Below are 16,754 nucleotides of genomic sequence, written 5' to 3'. Positions count from 1 at the left end.
TACCTCTCTTCCCTCACTGTGCTCCAGCCACCCTGCTCCCATTCCTGAAACACATCAAACTCACTCACCCTCCAGCGCCTTCACACCTATTCTCTCTGTGCAGAACATTCTGTCTTCAGCTCTTCATGTCCACACTCGTTCTTTTCATTCAGGTTCCATGAAAATGTTACCCCTTGAAAGAGACCTTCTGTAGCCACCCGTAATCTCCAGGTCATTCTGTTACATAATCCTGCTTAATTTCTTCTTAATTGTCATTCTCTGAAAATATTTATGTACTTAGCTTTTTATCCCACTGGGCTAGAAAGTCCATGAAACCAGGAACAGTGTTTGTCTTACTAACTGCTGTGTCTCTTGTGCCTAAGAGGGCCTGGCACTGAGTGTGCACTCAATAATTATTTGCTAGAAGAATGAATGAATGAAAAGGGTAATAAGAAAAAGGGCAGATTGTTTTTGAGGATCAGCCAGGACCTGTCTTCCCACAGGCTGCCTCTTTGCTAGCAGTTTAGGGGTCTTGTCAGGAGTGTCCACTGCATGGTAGCACATGGGAGTCCCAATTTCCACCATTTAGGCTTTGCTCTCCATGGGTGCTCAGTTATTACATGCTGAGTGAATCACCCTGCCTATGAATCTTCCAGAAGATGTCTGTGCAGTAATAGTGATCAAGAGGCAACTTTCTGGAAAGCTCAGCTCAAGTCAGCAGACCGGAAGCAGATGACATGTTAGAAGTTAGCAGATGGGAAGATTATCCTAGGTCCACATTTGACTTGAGCACTTACATTTCCTCTGTGCGCTAGATGTTGGCATGAGATGGACTGTCCTCATTAATGGCGACAATGGCATTTCCGAGCTCTTCCTGAGAGGCACCATAGCATATCATAGTCTCTACTACCAGACAGTTTGGGTTCAAATGCTGGTGCCATTCGTGACTGGCAGTGTGACCTTGGCAAGTCACTCAGGTTCTCTGGAACTTGGTTTCTTCATTTGCAAAATAAGAATGTTGATATTAACAATATCACTGTCACAGGGTTGTTTTGAAGATCAAAAGAGTTAAATTACTTAAAATATTTAGAAAAGGGCTTGGCACAATATGCCCATCAGTTCTCACTGTTACAGTGTGTGCTGTTCTAAGTTCCATGTATGTGTCATTTCAGGCAATACTCACAGCAGTCCTCTAAAAAGAGGTACTGGTATCACCCCCATGTTACAAACAAGGAAGCTGAGAAACAGAGGTTACATATAAGCAGCCCCAGATCAGAGTATGGAGCCAGGCTTCAAACTCAGCTGTTCTAGAATCCCTAGGAACCCTCTTAATCACGACATTGGTCCAGAGAAAACAGACCTATCTATATGCAGTGACAAGGCAACATGGTAATTGTTCAGAGGTCTCTAGCACATGCTACATATTGGCACTTCTGTTACCCAACAGGAAGAGCAAGTACGTACTTCTGAGGGGTCAGACAGGCCCAAGGTCTAAAAGCATAGTTGACTGGGAGAAAAAGGCATTTTAGGCAAAGCATGGAACATCTAGGGACTTACAAACCCCCCACATTGTGTAGCCTGGCAATTTTCAGGCAGGAAAGAGAGGCAGTTGAAGCTGGAGAGGTAAGCAACCTCCAGACTACAGAGGGGCTTCCAGATTGTGCTAAGGAGCTTAAATTTCGTCTTGTAGGTAATGAGGGGCTGAGAATTTCAAACATTTAAAACTATTGTAGAATGAGAGCTGAGGAATCCTCAGTGACGAATCGCACCTGCACCTGACAGCCCTCCTGCCCTAGCTTGCCAAATTCCCCCAGATTTGGGTGTTGAGAAGAGTTGCTGTGCTCCTTCTGAATGTGGAACAGATTTTGGCATGAGTTGCTCACATATGTATGGGACCAACTAACGTCTAGCAACATTGCCTGTAGAGAACAGAGAAGAGGTACTGCACTAGAAGTTCAAAAGGTGCAAATGATCCTCCCAAGTGATCCTCAGGTCTGAGGGAGCGGCATCTCGGAATCACGGGGTTCGCTTAGTCCGTGCTGACTGATCTACAGCAGCGTCCAGGAAGGAAAACTGCAGATCCTGGACAGGGCTCTCGTCAGGCGGGATGATTCGCCCAACACATGCCTTCAAAGACACCGAAATACAAGATTATGTTCACGTCACTGCGGCCAGGACCTGAGTGTGGTGTGCGGCAGGCACGGAAAGGGGTCTCAGCGACCATATCGAAAATGGGCTTTTCTCTCACGCAGAACCCTATTTCTTTCAGGGCAATGATCACGTTATATTTCTTTCTTCGCTTTCAGACTCTCTTCCAACAGCTTGCAAGCAAGGACCTCTCTATGCAGCAGGGACCCCATCTGTCTTGTCTCCAAAGTATCCCTGGAGTCCAGAGACTTTGGGGGAATGGAGTCGGAGCAGCAACTGTCTCCTAGAGGACCCGGGGGCGACTCCCGCCCTTCGGTGACCTTAACGGTCAGAGGCAGCTGTCAAGGGCAGGTCCGGCCGCCTTCGCGGAGGGCGATGCCGAGGGGCAGGGCTGGACGCTCCAGCAACCCGCCGGGCTGGAAAGCGGTGGGATTGCCTCACAGAAAGACCGGCGCCCCCTCGGCGATGGCAGCAGGCGACACCGGAACGCCTCCCGCGCGGCGCTCTGGGAGTTGTAGGCACCTTCCTTTCCACTCTTCTTCAACTCCTTGCTCTCGAAACCCCAGGACGTACAAACAGGTATGCGCCTGTGATTCTCACGCTGTGAACTTTGGGGATTTTAACTTCTAAAACTGAGCCCTCAATAGGACCCTGCCCAGGACTGCCCCTTGCACTCCGCCCGGGGTGAAGACTACATTTTCCAGACAACCTCGAGGAGGCGGGGCTTTCCCGCGCGCGGTGCATTGTGGGCATTGCAGTCCGGGTGGGCTCACGTCCCACCTTCCCCGCTGGCCCTGGATGCGGCCCGAACTACACTTCCCTTCCGCCCGCCTGCTATCCCGAGGCCGCCTTGGCGCGAGACATTTGCGAGCAGAGTGTCTCCAAGATGGCCGCGTGGGGAAGGAGGCGCCTTGGCCCGGGCAGCAGTGGCGGTAGCGCCCGAGAGAGGTGAGATACGGGACCTTGTTGCTTCCCCAGAGCATGTGGCCTAGGAGCCGGTGAGCCAGTGAGGCCTCCCAGGGCTGCAGCGCTCTCCCTGCCTTAGTTCCCGGGCCACCCCTTCTCGCCCACCCTCCCGTCCCCGCGCTGGGCACGCGGGGTTCCAGTCCTGGCCCATCCGGGATCCGGGTGGGAACCGGCGCCCCCTCGAGCCGGGCCGAAGCGGCCTCCGCGGACGGCTCAGGGAAGGAGGCGATGGCGGGGCCGGGCGAGGTGGGCCGCGGCCGTGCACGGTCTGGGCCGAGGCCGGGCCGCGTGGACAGGACTCGGGCCCCGCGCAGGCCCGAGGGACCCGCCGCGCTGCCCGCGGGCCGAGCGGCGTCCGAGGCTCCCTCCCTGCCAAGCCGCACGCGGGCCGTTTCGGCCGCGGCCCCTGACGTGGCGAGGATCGGCCCCGGGAGCGAGAAGGAAGGGGAGCCCTCGCGGAGCGGGCCTGCGGGAAGGGCAGTGTGGGCTGCACGTTGGTCGGGGGAGGGGCTGTAACCTTCCCCGCTCGTATCTCGGGCCGAGAGGCGTCGCTTCCTCGAGGGGGGATTCTTACGACTTTTCGAGGGTTTTCTGCCAGCGCCCCTGCCCTGGAAGTCCTTTAAAGTGACCTTTCCTAATGAATGGTGTGTGACTAGGGAGCAGGAAGCTTGTGTCTTCCAAGTGGATCTCGATTTGGAGAAATGATTTCTAGAAAATGAGATTGGAGTAGTTTTTCGTGTCGAATTTAGTTTTTGCTTCTGGAAAGCAGTTTCAGCTAGTAGAAGCCACTAGAAGTTTGGGAAAGGATGTGTGTTGGTGGAGTCCCCTGCATTGTTGTCCTGTGGATTCTGTTATGGTATGAGTGGCATAGCAGAGGTCAGCAAGAAAGGAAAGTTTGTTGTTTCCTTTTTTTGTCTTTTTGGTGAAGACTGTTAAACAGAAAAGTTCTCTTTCTCTCTTCATCCCCTTTCTCTCAACTGCTCTACTCTGCATTGTTGCTTTCTTTGACTGATTCTGTCACATATTTATTGCTGTTGCCTGTAGATGGTTTTCCCAGCCCAGAAGATTCTTCGTGTTTGGTAGTTGTTACAGACGGACCCCTTGAACTTGTATTTTATTCTTGAGCTCTGAGTTATCCATCATTGTCCTTTCCGCATTTCCTCTTCCTTGGAAAAGCATTGAATAGCCAGCAGATGTTTTTGTTTTCCAACCACCACCTTGTATTTCTTAGATCAGACCATAGAAATAAAGAAGTGATCTCAATGATTTCCAGATGGCATTAAAAACTAGCAAACATTTTCAAGATCTTTATTGCAAATATTAATCCTTTAGAAATAGGAAATAACCTGTTAGAAAACTTAAAGAGTATCAGAGACAACGGCAATCCTCCTTACTGGATAAAAACAACTCAAAGGGCCAAATGGGGATGCCCCAGACATCATAAAGTGGTCGTTCAGCTTTTACCGATCTAAGAAATTAGATACTGGGGATTTTTTCCTCCTTGGTTTGAGACAATCGTTAATTCAAAACTGAGTTTGCAAACCAGCCCATAGGCTGAGTCCAGTCCTTGACTGTTGACCTAAGTTTTTAAGAGTTTATAAGCGTACTTGCAAATGCATATAATTTGAAAGATTTCACAGAAAACTCCGAAAAGCTGAGTAGTGACCAACTTTTTTGGTCAGAACAAGTGCTTTCTAGTTCATCATTCCTCACATGACAGCTTGACTCACTGCAGTTTCCTGCCTGGTCTTAGGTGTTCAGGTTGCAGCCTTTAGCCTATAACTGAAGGCTCTGCTCACACATGCAGATGTTGTGTGTTAGCCAGGAGCGGGCCATCTGGTTTTGTGGTTTGGGCGACCCCACCTCTCCTCCCAGATAATGCACCATGGAGAGGGGTACCTCTCTGTTTGCACCATCTGTCTCCCCTCAAGGTAACGCTTGGGGATTCCGGATTCCTTTTGCCGTTGCTGTGAGGCCCTAGCTTGGCTCTGTTGGAGAAGCCTGGTTTCCCTAAGAGCTTCCCATGCTGGGCAGGCGATGGAAACATAACCCCGCCAGTCCCCCATCTCCCACAGCTAGCTCACTTCTTCAGTCCTGCTCAGGGGGCGGGAAGACTGGGTGGGGCAGGTTGGATTAATTGATTGGCAGGCACCACAGATTATGAGGCCTGAGCATATTATTGGCTCTTATGACTGAAGTAGGTTGTTTATGGCTCTCTTAAATGACTTTGTTCCATGTCACATTTGTGCTGACTCAGATCTCAGCCCCACATTGTAAAACCACTTTCCTGAGTTGCTGTACACACCTGGTTGGAATCAGCTTTATGCTGAAACTGAAGGAAACATTTTCTGATTTTTGGGCAAGGGCTGGAGCAGAGCAGTGCTTTGGGCAAACTTTCCAGATTTGCCAGTGGCTGTGAACTCCAAAGCATGTCTTGTATTTAAAGGCCCTTCCTGGTGCCAGCCTGTCCACAAGAATTACTGTCGTCAGCTGTGTGGTAATGAGGGTCGAGTTTAGAATACAGTGTGTGGATTCTTTCTTTACTTGGTGCTTGAGTTTAGAGCTGAGTTAATTCAGTAGCCTCTAGTCACGTGTGGCAATTAAATGTAAATTAATTAAAATGAAATAAAATGAAAAATTAAGCTCCTCAGTTACACTAGCCACATTTCAAGCGCTTGGTAACCGCACGTGACTGTGAGTGTTGGAGAGCACAGATACAGAGCATATCCACTGTACAGTAGGGATAGGACTATGCTGCTCTAGACCAGAATAGGAAAGGGGTGGAAATAGCAAAATGAAAGCTGCTTGCATGTTGATTTTTCTCTCCACTCCATTAAATCCAGGGACTCAACAGTGTTTGTAATGAAGAACATCAGACTCTGAGCTGTAACCTGAATTCTTGTCCAAAATTCAGCACACTGGCGTCAAGCACACGAAACAGATTGCCACTTATCCTGTCGGCGTCTTTGAGACACACTTGCCCATCTAGGAAGGCCCAGTGCAGGTATCTGTGTGTTCTGCCACTTGGGTGGCAACCGGACCAGCTCACAGACAGTCCACCTGCCCCTTGGGGTGCTTGTCTGCACTTCCTCAGGGCCCCTGAGCATCCCTGAGTTCTCCGTGTTGTTGGAATGTGAGTATAGCCATGTGCTCTCAGTCCGTTTTTATCATGTGAAGGTGTGTTTGATCTGATTCTGGAAAGGCCTGGGGTGGTCAGAGGGCTTGGCTGCTGAACTGAATGTTCAGGTTTTAGGGTGAAATGATTTTGCTGTGGCCTGACCCTCCCCTGATGTGCGCAGCCATCTGCTCCAGCATTTTCAGGTAGCCAGTTCTGGGGGGTTCTTCCACATCTTTCTGCAGCATGCTTTATTCCTCGGGACTTGATCCTTGACAGCTTTGCTTTAATCTGTGACAGATGTGGTCCTGGGTGGCCGGTGGAGGGTTTCGTTCTCAGTCCAGCTGAACAGATGGTCCATGAGCCATGTGGGCAGGTGGCACACATTCCCCTTGTTCTGATCTAGTCCTTTTATTTGTGAGGACCCCTAAGAGTTTGGGGTATTTTATTTCTTTTGAAAGACTCCCATTCTGCTGTAGTGTGTAGTGGAAATGTTTGTTTCCTCCTGGTCTGGCTGAGCCATGAAGGCACAGCCTCTGCAGCCAAGTCTGTAGGTGTGCAGCCCCAAGGCTTGTGTGTCTGCTTAGCTGGCTGCCAGAAGGTGGAGTTGTGCACGCTTATGATCCCAGACCTTGGATATTGTAGGTTAGGATCCGCTAAGGTTCATCCTTTCTGTGGTGAATTTGTTTTCCTGGATTCACTCAGGCAATCTGGATTTCAGCTTGTGCCTCTGTGGTTTAGTCCTTGAGGCCTCATTCCAGTGCAGGCTCAACTTTGTGATGAAGAGAGGGATGGTCTTATGTCCAGGGAGGTGAGGCGGTGGCAGAGACCAAGCCTGAGTTGGGCTTCCCTGCCTGGGCGTGTGCACGCGTGCGTGTGCGGACGTGCCCCTCAGTGAGGGCCGTGGGAGGAGTGGCCAGTACCACGGAGTGAGTGCGCACAGGAACCCCCAGCTGCCACTGCGTCTGTCTCTGGCACCAGCAGCAAGTTCCTGGGCCAGCGAGGTCTTAGGAAAGCCAATAATCACTTACTAGTCATAACAGTTCTGTCACAGGGCTGTCCACTGGAGTAGCCGTTAGCCACGTGTGGTGAGCACGCATTTGAAATGTGGCTCCTGTGTCTGAGGAACTGCATGTTTAGGTTTTACTTCACTTTAATTAATTTCAACAGCTGCATAGGCCTTACACTGGGTGGTGCTTTGCAGCTGTCACATTGCTTTGCACACCCAGCCCCCATCCTGTCTTCACTGCCGCCCTCCGGGACAGCTAGCGCTTCTGCTCCATTTGACACCAGGGAGGCTGGCTGAGAGCAGCAAGGCGTTTTGCCCTCGGATACAAAGCCAGTGAGTGACTGAGAGGGAACTTGAATCCAGGCCACTTGACTGTTGTTCCCACAGCAGGGGAGGAAAGGGTTCTCTTGCATGTGGTTGTCTCTGAAACATGAAAATGCCAGGCGCCCTGTGCAAGTTCCTTGGCCTGTTTGGAACTGTCCTCAATATTTGGGGCTACATGCTGTGCCTTTTTGTCCTAACTGGCCTTTACATCTGCAGCATAGTATTGTACTGCTCTCTCTGGCTCCCGAGGAAGCAGTTTTTGGTTAGCGCAGACTGGGTTTTCCTGCACCTGGGGTACAGGTAGACTCCAGCACCTCACAGATCACAGGTGATCAAGGGACCACATGCTCACTACCGTTGTTTCCCCAAAATCAGACCTAACCGGAAAATGAGCCCTAGCATGATTTTTCAGGAGGACAGCCCCTGAACATAAGGCCTAATTCAGGGAAACATGGTGAGTGGAATGCAACGTGCATATGGACCCAGTTTAATTTTTCAGCCACTGGTTCTTTTAATTACTGTAATTGTTTTTCTTCTCCTGTCACTCATTTCAAATGTACTTCCACTGATGCGTGTTGGGAACCTGTCACATTCGGGCTGGGTGCTGGGGATACTGTGATGAAAACACATTCTCGCTTTCGAGGAGCTCGGAATCGACATCCTTGTGTAGTTCACACCTCTGTCCGGACTGGGAGCCCCTGGGCCACTCCAGGAAGTGGGCCTGAAGCAAGTGCTTCCACTGAGGGGGGTTTGGTTCTCGTTCCAGTGTGACCAGAAAAGGCTGGTGGCTTGCAGGGCAGCCTGGCCAGTGCTTGCTGGTGTGCAAGGTGGAGAGGGAATCATCCTCCTCATCCTCACCGGGAGGACTGCAGGGCTGGGAGGCCAGATGACACTTCACCCATGACAAGCTGCCTGGCTGTGATTGGGGGCTTGCTCCCCGCAAGTGCAGGCGTTTCTGCAGGTGCCCAGAAGCTGCTGGAGTGGAAGTGGGCGCCTCCTGCTCTCCTCGGCTGTGCAGGGCCCATGGCTCTCTGGTCTCTTCACCCCCAGGGATACAGGGCTGTTGAACATGCTAAATGAAAGAAGCCAGTCACAAAAGCCACCGTACTTTGTGGGTACATGTACGTGAAATGTCCAGAATAGGCAAACCCACAGAGCAGGAAGTAGATTGGTGGCTGCCAGCAGCCGGAAGAGCTGGAGAAAATGGGAATTGATAGGGTTTCTTTTGGGGATAAAATGTTCCAAAATTGTGGTGTTTGTTGTATAACTTGATGAAAGTGCTGAGCCATTGAATCATACATTTTAAATGTGTGAATTGTATGGTATGTGAATACTAACTGAATAAAGCTGTTATTAGAAAAAGTACAAATCACAGTGAGACCACCTCACACCTATCAGGATGGCTACTATTAAAAACAACAGTGTTGCTGAGGGTGTGGAGAAATTAGACTGTTGGTAGGAATGTAAAACGGTGCAGCTGCTGTGGAAAACAGTACGGTGGTTCCTCAAAAAAAGGAAAAATAGAACTACCATGTGATCCAACGTTTCCATTTCTAGGTCTATATCCAAAGGAATTGAAGGCAGAGACTTGAACAGATACTTTTACACCTGTGTTGATAGTATTATTCACAATAGCTAGAAGGTAGAAATAACTCAAAAGTGTCTATCAATGGATGAAGGGGTAAAGAAAATGTGGCTTATACATACACTGGAATATTATTCATCTTTAAAAAGGAGGGAAATTCTGACACATGCCTTGTAACATGGATGAACCTTGAAAACATTATGCCAAGTGAAATAAGCCAGTCACAAAAGGACAAGTACTGCACGATTCCTCTTACATGAGGCACCTAAAACAGTCACATGCAGAGATAGAAAGTAGATGATGAGGGTGGAAGTTGTTTGATGGGTGGAGTTCTAGTTTGGCAAGACGAGAACGTTCTGGAGACGGGCTGCTCAACAGGGTAAGTTACTTAGCATTATCGACCTGGACACTTAAAAACGGTTACGACAGTAAACTTTGTTGTATTTTGCCATAATTTAAAAAATTAATAAACTTGTGTCATCGCCACTGAGCTTAAGAAGTAGAAAACTAGCGTTATCTTGGCCCACACAGCCTCCCGCCCCCCGCCAGGCAGACGCCGCCTTGCCCCTGAGTTATCATTTCCTTGCTTTTCTTCCTAGTTACCGTACATGGAAACATTCCTAAATACACCCTTTAGTGCCGTGTGCTTTCGAATCGTGTATGTGAAATACCCCTGTGTGTTCTGCACCTGTGTTCCCCTTCACCTTCCGTGCAGGGATTCAGCTGTGAATTTTTCACTCTGTGGAGGACATCACAGTTTATCTCAGGTCACTCATCATTTTTTGCTCTCACCGGACAGTGCTGCTCTGAACATTTTCGTGCAGCTCTGACTTTTGGGGAGGTGTCTCCAGACTTTGGATCCCATGTTTGAAACTACTTCTGTAATCACAGATTCCTTTGAGACCTTCTTTGCAATGGTTCGGGGTACCAGAGGTGCCCAGATCCCAGGGGAAATGGAGTTTGCCCTGTGATTCCTCATGATGGCCACCTTTTCACTGGAAAGCCGGTGTTTCTAAGGGGAGTCCTTTAATGAGTATTCCCTGAGGCCCACCAGAGCAGATTCAAAGCAGAAGAGGGTTTCAGGCAGAAGAGGAGGCAGGATCAGAGCGCAGCAGCGTGTGCAGCAGTTAACTGGCGCTCAGATGGGTGGGTGCTGTGCTCCACATGCTAGTTACGGGCTCAACGTGCAGAGTGATCTCGGCGCTGGCAGAGGGTGTTCAGGAGAGTAACCTTGTTCCGTAAGTACTACAGGTTCCAAGCATTTGGTAAAAAGGGACCCCCTTTCCTTCCAGAGCCGCTTACTTCCCCAGGGACATCATTCTTAGGTCTTTGTATATATGTCCAGAAGTGTCCTGTACATATAAAAGCCCAAATCTGTGAGCACAAATTTGATTTACTGTCAGCAACAACAAAAACTATATATATAATATACACACACACACACACACACGTACACACTAAAGGTAGCATACCATACACACTGTTCTGAACTTGCCTTGACACTCAACTGTATTTCTTAGAGACTTCCATTATCAGTGCTCTCTTTTTTAAAAAAACACTTTTTATTTTACTGGTCATTTCACACCTGCTGTGAAAGCAAAAATATAGTCCCTTAGGAAGCCTAAAAATATAGTCCCTTAGGATTCCAATTAGCTTTTTTAAAAAATCTCTTGTACCAGGGTTCAAATTGGGGGTTGGCTGGGTTTCCTTAGTTGGGTTTCATTTGACCCAGAAACAAGCAAGCCATATGTGGGTGGGCGCTGGGTAGCAGGGCCGCTGTAGATATGGTGCTCTCCTGGGCAGCCTCGGCCCCCAGGTTCCTGAAGTAACAGCTTTTCTCACCCGTGCAGAACTGCACCTGCTGGTCTGGGCAGCCTGGAAACCTCCATGTGCAGGGGCAGGTGGCGCCCCGGCTGCCACAGCCCAGGTGGAAGGGTGGGTGCTGACAGGCAGGTGGCGCCCCGGCTGCCACAGCCCAGGTGGAAGGGTGGGTGCTGACGGGCAGGTGGCGCCCCGGCTGCCACAGCCCAGGTGGAAGGGGTGGGTGCTGACGGGGGCACGTGGCACCCCGGCTGCCACAGCCCAGGTGGAAGGGGTGGGTGCTGACGGGCAGGTGGCGCCCCGGCTGCCACAGCCCAAGTGGAAGGGGTGGGTGCTGACGGGGGCAGGTGGCGCCCCGGCTGCCACAGCCCAGGTGGAAGGGGTGGGTGCTGACGGGGGCAGGTGGCGCCCCGGCTGCCACAGCCTAGGTGGAAGGGGTGGGTGCTGACGGGGGCAGGTGGCGCCCCGGCTGCCACAGCCTAGGTGGAAGGGTGGGTGCTGATAAAGGGGGCTCCCTATTTGTGCGTCCATGTTCTCAATGTTGCTGTTCCCTTGGACAAGGGAATCCTAGAAATCTCTAGACTTAAGTTTTCAGCCTTTCCCAGTAGAAAGGAAGACTCCCATTCCTGCACTGGGTGTAGCGGGTTTGGCTTTATGTAAGGAGGTGCTTAGCGGACGGCACTGCTGGCTGGGCTGGCAGCTGGGCCTGCCTTGTCTGCAGGTGCCTGGGCAGTTACGTCCGGATGATGCTTTTGTCTTCACACGATGGAGAGTTGGTTTCCAGAGATGGATAGGAGAGGGGTGAGCTGCCCACAGAAGACATGGCGCTCCAGGAAGCATGATGTGCCTGGGGCAGGCAGCCTGTTACCAGTGACTTTCGTGTCTTGTGACTTCCTCTTAGGTTTGCTAAAGTGGTTTCTAAAGTGCTGAATTCTGCCTGGGCCTAGTCGCTGAAATGATTGCTCTCTTACCTCTGAATTAAAACCAAATAGAAAACTCCACAAAGGTCTTCCAAGGGGAAACCCGGCGTTTCCCATTTCATAAACTTCAGGTGGGTTCTTACAGAAATGGCTCATGAACTCACCCCGGAAAGGCAGCCTGGTCACTGGCAGCAGAGCAGGTGCGTGGGCAGCGCCCATGTTTAGGCTTCTTGTCCGACCCCTGGGGAATGACTCCCAAGTGCAGTCTCATTAGGGCCTGGGATCTAATTAGGAGGCTTCCCTGAGCAGCCGAATCAGTGCTCTTCTCAGGATAGAATTCCTGCCGCCTGAGCCCAGCCAGTGCCTTTTGTTAAAGTGGCCCCACTTGTGAGTGGAGGCCCTTTCTGGAGGACACTCCTTCCTCTGCACTTGGTGACACTACCAGTCCATTACCAACAACTTCTAATTTGTTTCTAATGTGACCACAGGAGAGCATTAGTCATTTATCCAACAGGAGTGAGAGTGAAACCTTGTGAAACCTTGCTTCCTAGATTTGCTTACTTATTTGCTAAAAGTAGCTTTTACTGTGCTGAATCCTGCCTGGGAATGAATAGTAAGAAGGAGCTCCTGATGGTCTGTCTTTATGGTCTCGCTCTCTGATCCCGTCTTTTCCTTGAAGTTTGCCCCTGACAATCCAGTTTCCACCACCCTTAACATGGAATTGTTTTCATCTTTGAAGGAGGGCTGGCACTACCTTAATGCTGAACTCCGAGGTCCTAGGGGGCGACCTTGTTTAAAAGCCTTCACTGGCCTAATGCGTGTACTCACTGACCAGGACGCTCTGAGCCCAGCTCCCCTGGCGTGACTCCGAACAGCACGCCCTGTGGTGTGCACGTGCCGGACCCGCTGAGCACTGAGGGCTGTGCTTCTCCTCGGACGATCGGAGCTCGGGTGGGTGGGCCACGTTCACCCTGGTGGGGCCCAGCACACTGATCCAGGGCCCAAGCTGCAGGCGTATGGACTTGGGGGGGGGGGCAGTGATCACGAGGAGCCAGATGAGGGTCCCTGGGCCTCATCCTTTCTGACGGGGGACCAGGGCTTGCAGAAGGGAAGGGGCTACTTTTCACTGAGGCATGAGACAGAAAGAAGATGGTTCTGCACAGTCTGGTAATAATAGGGGTTAAGTTAAGCCACTTGCTGCAGCCTCAAGAGCTGTGTCTATCAGCGTCCCTCAGGGGGTGGGCTAAAGGATTATCAGATGAACAGATAACAGAAAACTAGGAGAAACTGTGTGCTGGACGGTAGTATGGAGCTTTAGAAAGACCTGGACAGGCTGAAACAAGCCAAATGAAAATGACAAGGTGTGCACAGGCCCATCGGGGGTGTGGGAAGATTCTGCTCTGGATAAGAAGTTTGCACTGCAGAGGCCTCAGACAGAATCCTGAAACTACCTAGAAGGCCCCTCGGGGCTCCTTGGTCTTGGTCTTGATGCGGAGCTGAGCCTTCCTTAAGGTTCTGCGGTGAGGGTCCTATTAGCCATCCCTAGTCCCGGGGGGAAAGTCAGATCGGCTCAGCCCGTGAAGTGGGCGTTTGTGAATGGTGTTTCTTATGTGAGTGAGAAGCATTTACTGGCAAAACAGAGAGTCCTGGGCCTACAGGATCAGAAAGGGTGGGCACATCTGGGGGCCCTCAAGGGATCCTTATGTCCACTAAATTTCAGAGTCTTTACTGTCTTTAGATGTTGTCTTTTCCTAATTGAAGGGCTTCTTTTTCTAAGCAGTGGGCTGGGGTTCCTGGGCTTGCTGGCCTTGGGAGGAGCTTTATGCAGCTTGTTCTGCAAGGGTCAGAGGAGTTTGGTTCTCAGTCACTCAAGGCAAAGGTGACCCTATTTACCGTGTGTGCTGCAGGCCTAGGATGACTGCTTTCGAAGCATGCAAAGGGCAGGGTGTTTGGCATTACGTCTCCGGGGTCTGCTGGTTTTCATCGAACAATCCTGCTGCAATTGTTCTGACTAACCAAGAGCAGATTTCATCTTGCTGACCTTGGGCTTCTGTTGTGTGCTCATGTGATTCAAGGCTGAACTCGTTTCCTGGGGGCTCGTCTGCTAACTAACTCACAGACCTGTCAGTGCACTCACTGCATTAGGCCCAGTACATGTTGTAGGTTGTCATCTCAGAGATCAGGGTAGTCCTTTTCCTGCATCTTTTGTGTTTCATTATTTGATTCTTTCAGAGAAACAATTCTTTACTGATTATCTTGACTGTTGGGTTCTAAGTGAGATAAAACATACGTGGGGTGTGGTACCTTCAAGAGCTCAGGGTCTGCTGAGCCTGAGGCCCAGACTTCCCCTCCCTGGCCTTCCCCCCAGCGTCTCAGCAAAGAAACGTAGTAAGTGCTTCCAACCTGACTATCTCCTCTTTCTCCCGCCCCTTCATCATAAGGGTGAGCTTGTCGGCCACAGACTGTTACATCGTGCACGAGATCTACAATGGGGAGAACGCGCAAGACCAGTTTGAGTACGAGCTGGAGCAGGCCCTGGAAGCCCAGTACAAGTACATCGTGATCGAGCCCACCCGCATTGGTGACGAGACTGCCCGCTGGATCACCGTGGGCAACTGTCTGCACAAGACCACCGTGCTGGCGGGCACCGCCTGCCTCTTCACCCCGTTGGCACTGCCCTTAGAGTACTCCCACTACATCTCCCTGCCTGCTGGTGTGCTGAGCCTGGCCTGCTGCAGCCTGTACGGGATCTCCTGGCAGTTTGACCCTTGCTGCAAGTACCAAGTGGAGTACGACGCCTATAAACTGTCCCGCCTGCCCCTGCACACACTCACTTCCTCCACCCCCGTGGTGCTGGTCCGAAAGGACGACTTGCACAGAAAGAGACTGCACAACACGATAGCACTTGCTGCCCTGGTGTACTGTGTAAAGAAGATTTACGAACTCTACGCTGTATGATTGCAATAGAACGGGGAGAAGCAAACAGCCCAGCCCACAAGAGACAACAGAGTATTCAGATTGCACAGTAACATGTTTGCTCTGTGAGGCAGCGGAGCCCAGGAACCTGTTTGGTTTAATATGTTATTTTTAAAAAAAGTAACACAGATTACAAATGTACCAAGGGTTGTTTCAGCTCATCACACTAAGATGTGGATTTCCGTAACCCACAGGGGCCTGAGCTGTGGAAGTCTGACTGGGCAGTGGAATGTTGGAGGCATTGCTACTGAGGGGTGTGAACAAGCTTGGGGGCGGGGGGGTGTCTTTAAGTATATTGTTTAACTGTACCATCCAGAGCCAACCAGAAGCTATTGACCATTAAAATTATGAGAATTTCAACTCCAGGTGTCTTCTCTTTCCGTGACGGTGTGCAGCTGCTGCTGTACAGTCTGCTCTGGGTGGCCGCTTCACGTGGAAGGAGTGGGCAACGTGGAAGCCAGCCTGCTCCAGCCTGGTGCCACCTCTTGAAGCAAGAACAGGCCTTTGAACAAGGCAGGCTTAGACTCTGGTCCTGGGGCCAGACCCCTCCCAGAGCAGTCTCACCTCCCATAGCCCTGTTTCCAAGGCTGGCTGCAAAATGCTGTTCAGGAACATGGTAGGACAGGGTGACGGGCCTAGAGGTCACTGGGTCTCCATTTGGATTCACGTGGGGAACGGGGGCCAGGAACTTCTTGTCCAGATTCTGATTTAGGAGGACACAGAAACTAACATCTGCATTTTTTTAAAGCACTGAAGCTGTTCCACCCATGGCCCTAGGATGAGGGAAGAGCCCTGAGCGCAGCCTCTGCAGCACCCCCACCCGCCAGCCTGGTGCCCTCATTCCATAGGATCCGGTCCCATGCTCCTCCCTCATGACAAGGAGCGTATTATGCACTGTCTTCCACATTCCCTCTCAGGCTTTGGAGAAATGGAAAATTATCCCTCCACAAAGAAGTTGGGCCCCTGCCTTGGGTGCAGTGTTCCTAAGCCCTCTGTTCTTGGCTGACCTTGAAGAGTCACATAGCATTTCCTTCTGAAGGGCCCATCTTTAAGAGGCCAACAGGTTGATTTTTCACCTTTGAAAGGATCCATCAGGAAGATCTGATACCAGACAATAATGAAGGGGAGCACAGGAAGGCATTCGGGGTGACTGGGCCATTTTTTGTTGGGGGAGATTCAGAACTTTAAAAAGATTTCAAAAGGAAAGAATACTTTCCTTATTGAATTGTCCTGGTATTCCTTGTTGGAAATAGTGGCCATATATATAAGGTCTTATTTACACATATGTAAATAAAATAGAAAAAAAAAAAATCAAAGGGTACCCATGGCCCACAGAGTTTGAGAAACTGATTTAATTCCAAGGGCCCTAGAGACACTAGTGACTCAGCTGAGTGCTGGGTGGCCCCAATGGTGTTGGGTAAAAACTCCTGTTGACATGGCAGTCTAGCCATCTGGAACAACAGTAAATTGGTAGTGATCCCAAACAGACATCTCGAACGTGCCTATGACCCCTTCGGATGTCTGACTGCTGGCTCCTGAGCCTGCTAGGCAGGAATGGTAGGTATTTTTGTAATAGCCCAGATTTGGAAAGGGAGCCCTGTGCTCTGCCTGCAGATTTCGTGGGGAGGTGCCTAGAATTAGACACACAGTGGCCATCTCAGGACAGCTGAGCAGAAGCCATCACCAGAAATAGAAGCCAGTTGCATGCAGTGAACAAAGTGGTTCTTGTTTGGTGGACTAGCCCAGACTCTGAAATGCCACGTTAGTACGTTACGTGTCCCATGGCAAGGCGGGGAGGACGTCGTGCTGCTGTAGGCTGCAGGGCAGGGGTGTTGTATCCCAGGGTACTGCTCCACTTGAGCAGTTCCCCCGTCGGCTGGGAAGAATAGCAGCAGAACCAGCCCTGCATCT

General features: G+C 50.7%; 1 protein-coding gene across 2 annotated transcripts; it reads left to right on the top strand.

The window, feature by feature from the left end:
- Positions 1–2,918: 2,918 nt before the first annotated feature.
- On the top strand, positions 2,919–15,203 carry TMEM11 (transmembrane protein 11). Of its 2 annotated transcripts, XM_019715971.3 has the most exons (3): positions 2,924–3,075; positions 5,937–6,226; positions 14,309–15,203. In XM_019715971.3, coding segments are annotated over exons 2-3 (519 nt in total). In that variant the 5' UTR covers positions 2,924–3,075; positions 5,937–6,224; the 3' UTR covers positions 14,826–15,203. The 2 variants fall into 2 exon arrangements, with proteins under 2 accessions (XP_019571529.1, XP_019571530.1); XM_019715970.2 differs by lacking the exon at positions 5,937–6,226 and having other exon boundaries at positions 2,919–3,075.
- Positions 15,204–16,754: the final 1,551 nt, after the last annotated feature.

This window comes from Rhinolophus sinicus, chromosome 12 (genome assembly GCF_057876585.1).
Source record: "Rhinolophus sinicus isolate RSI-liver-muscle chromosome 12, RSI-T2T, whole genome shotgun sequence".
NCBI classification, from domain to species: domain Eukaryota; kingdom Metazoa; phylum Chordata; class Mammalia; order Chiroptera; family Rhinolophidae; genus Rhinolophus; species Rhinolophus sinicus.
The sequence above is the reverse complement of the archived record's forward strand: the minus strand, read 5'-3'. Positions and strand labels throughout refer to the sequence as shown.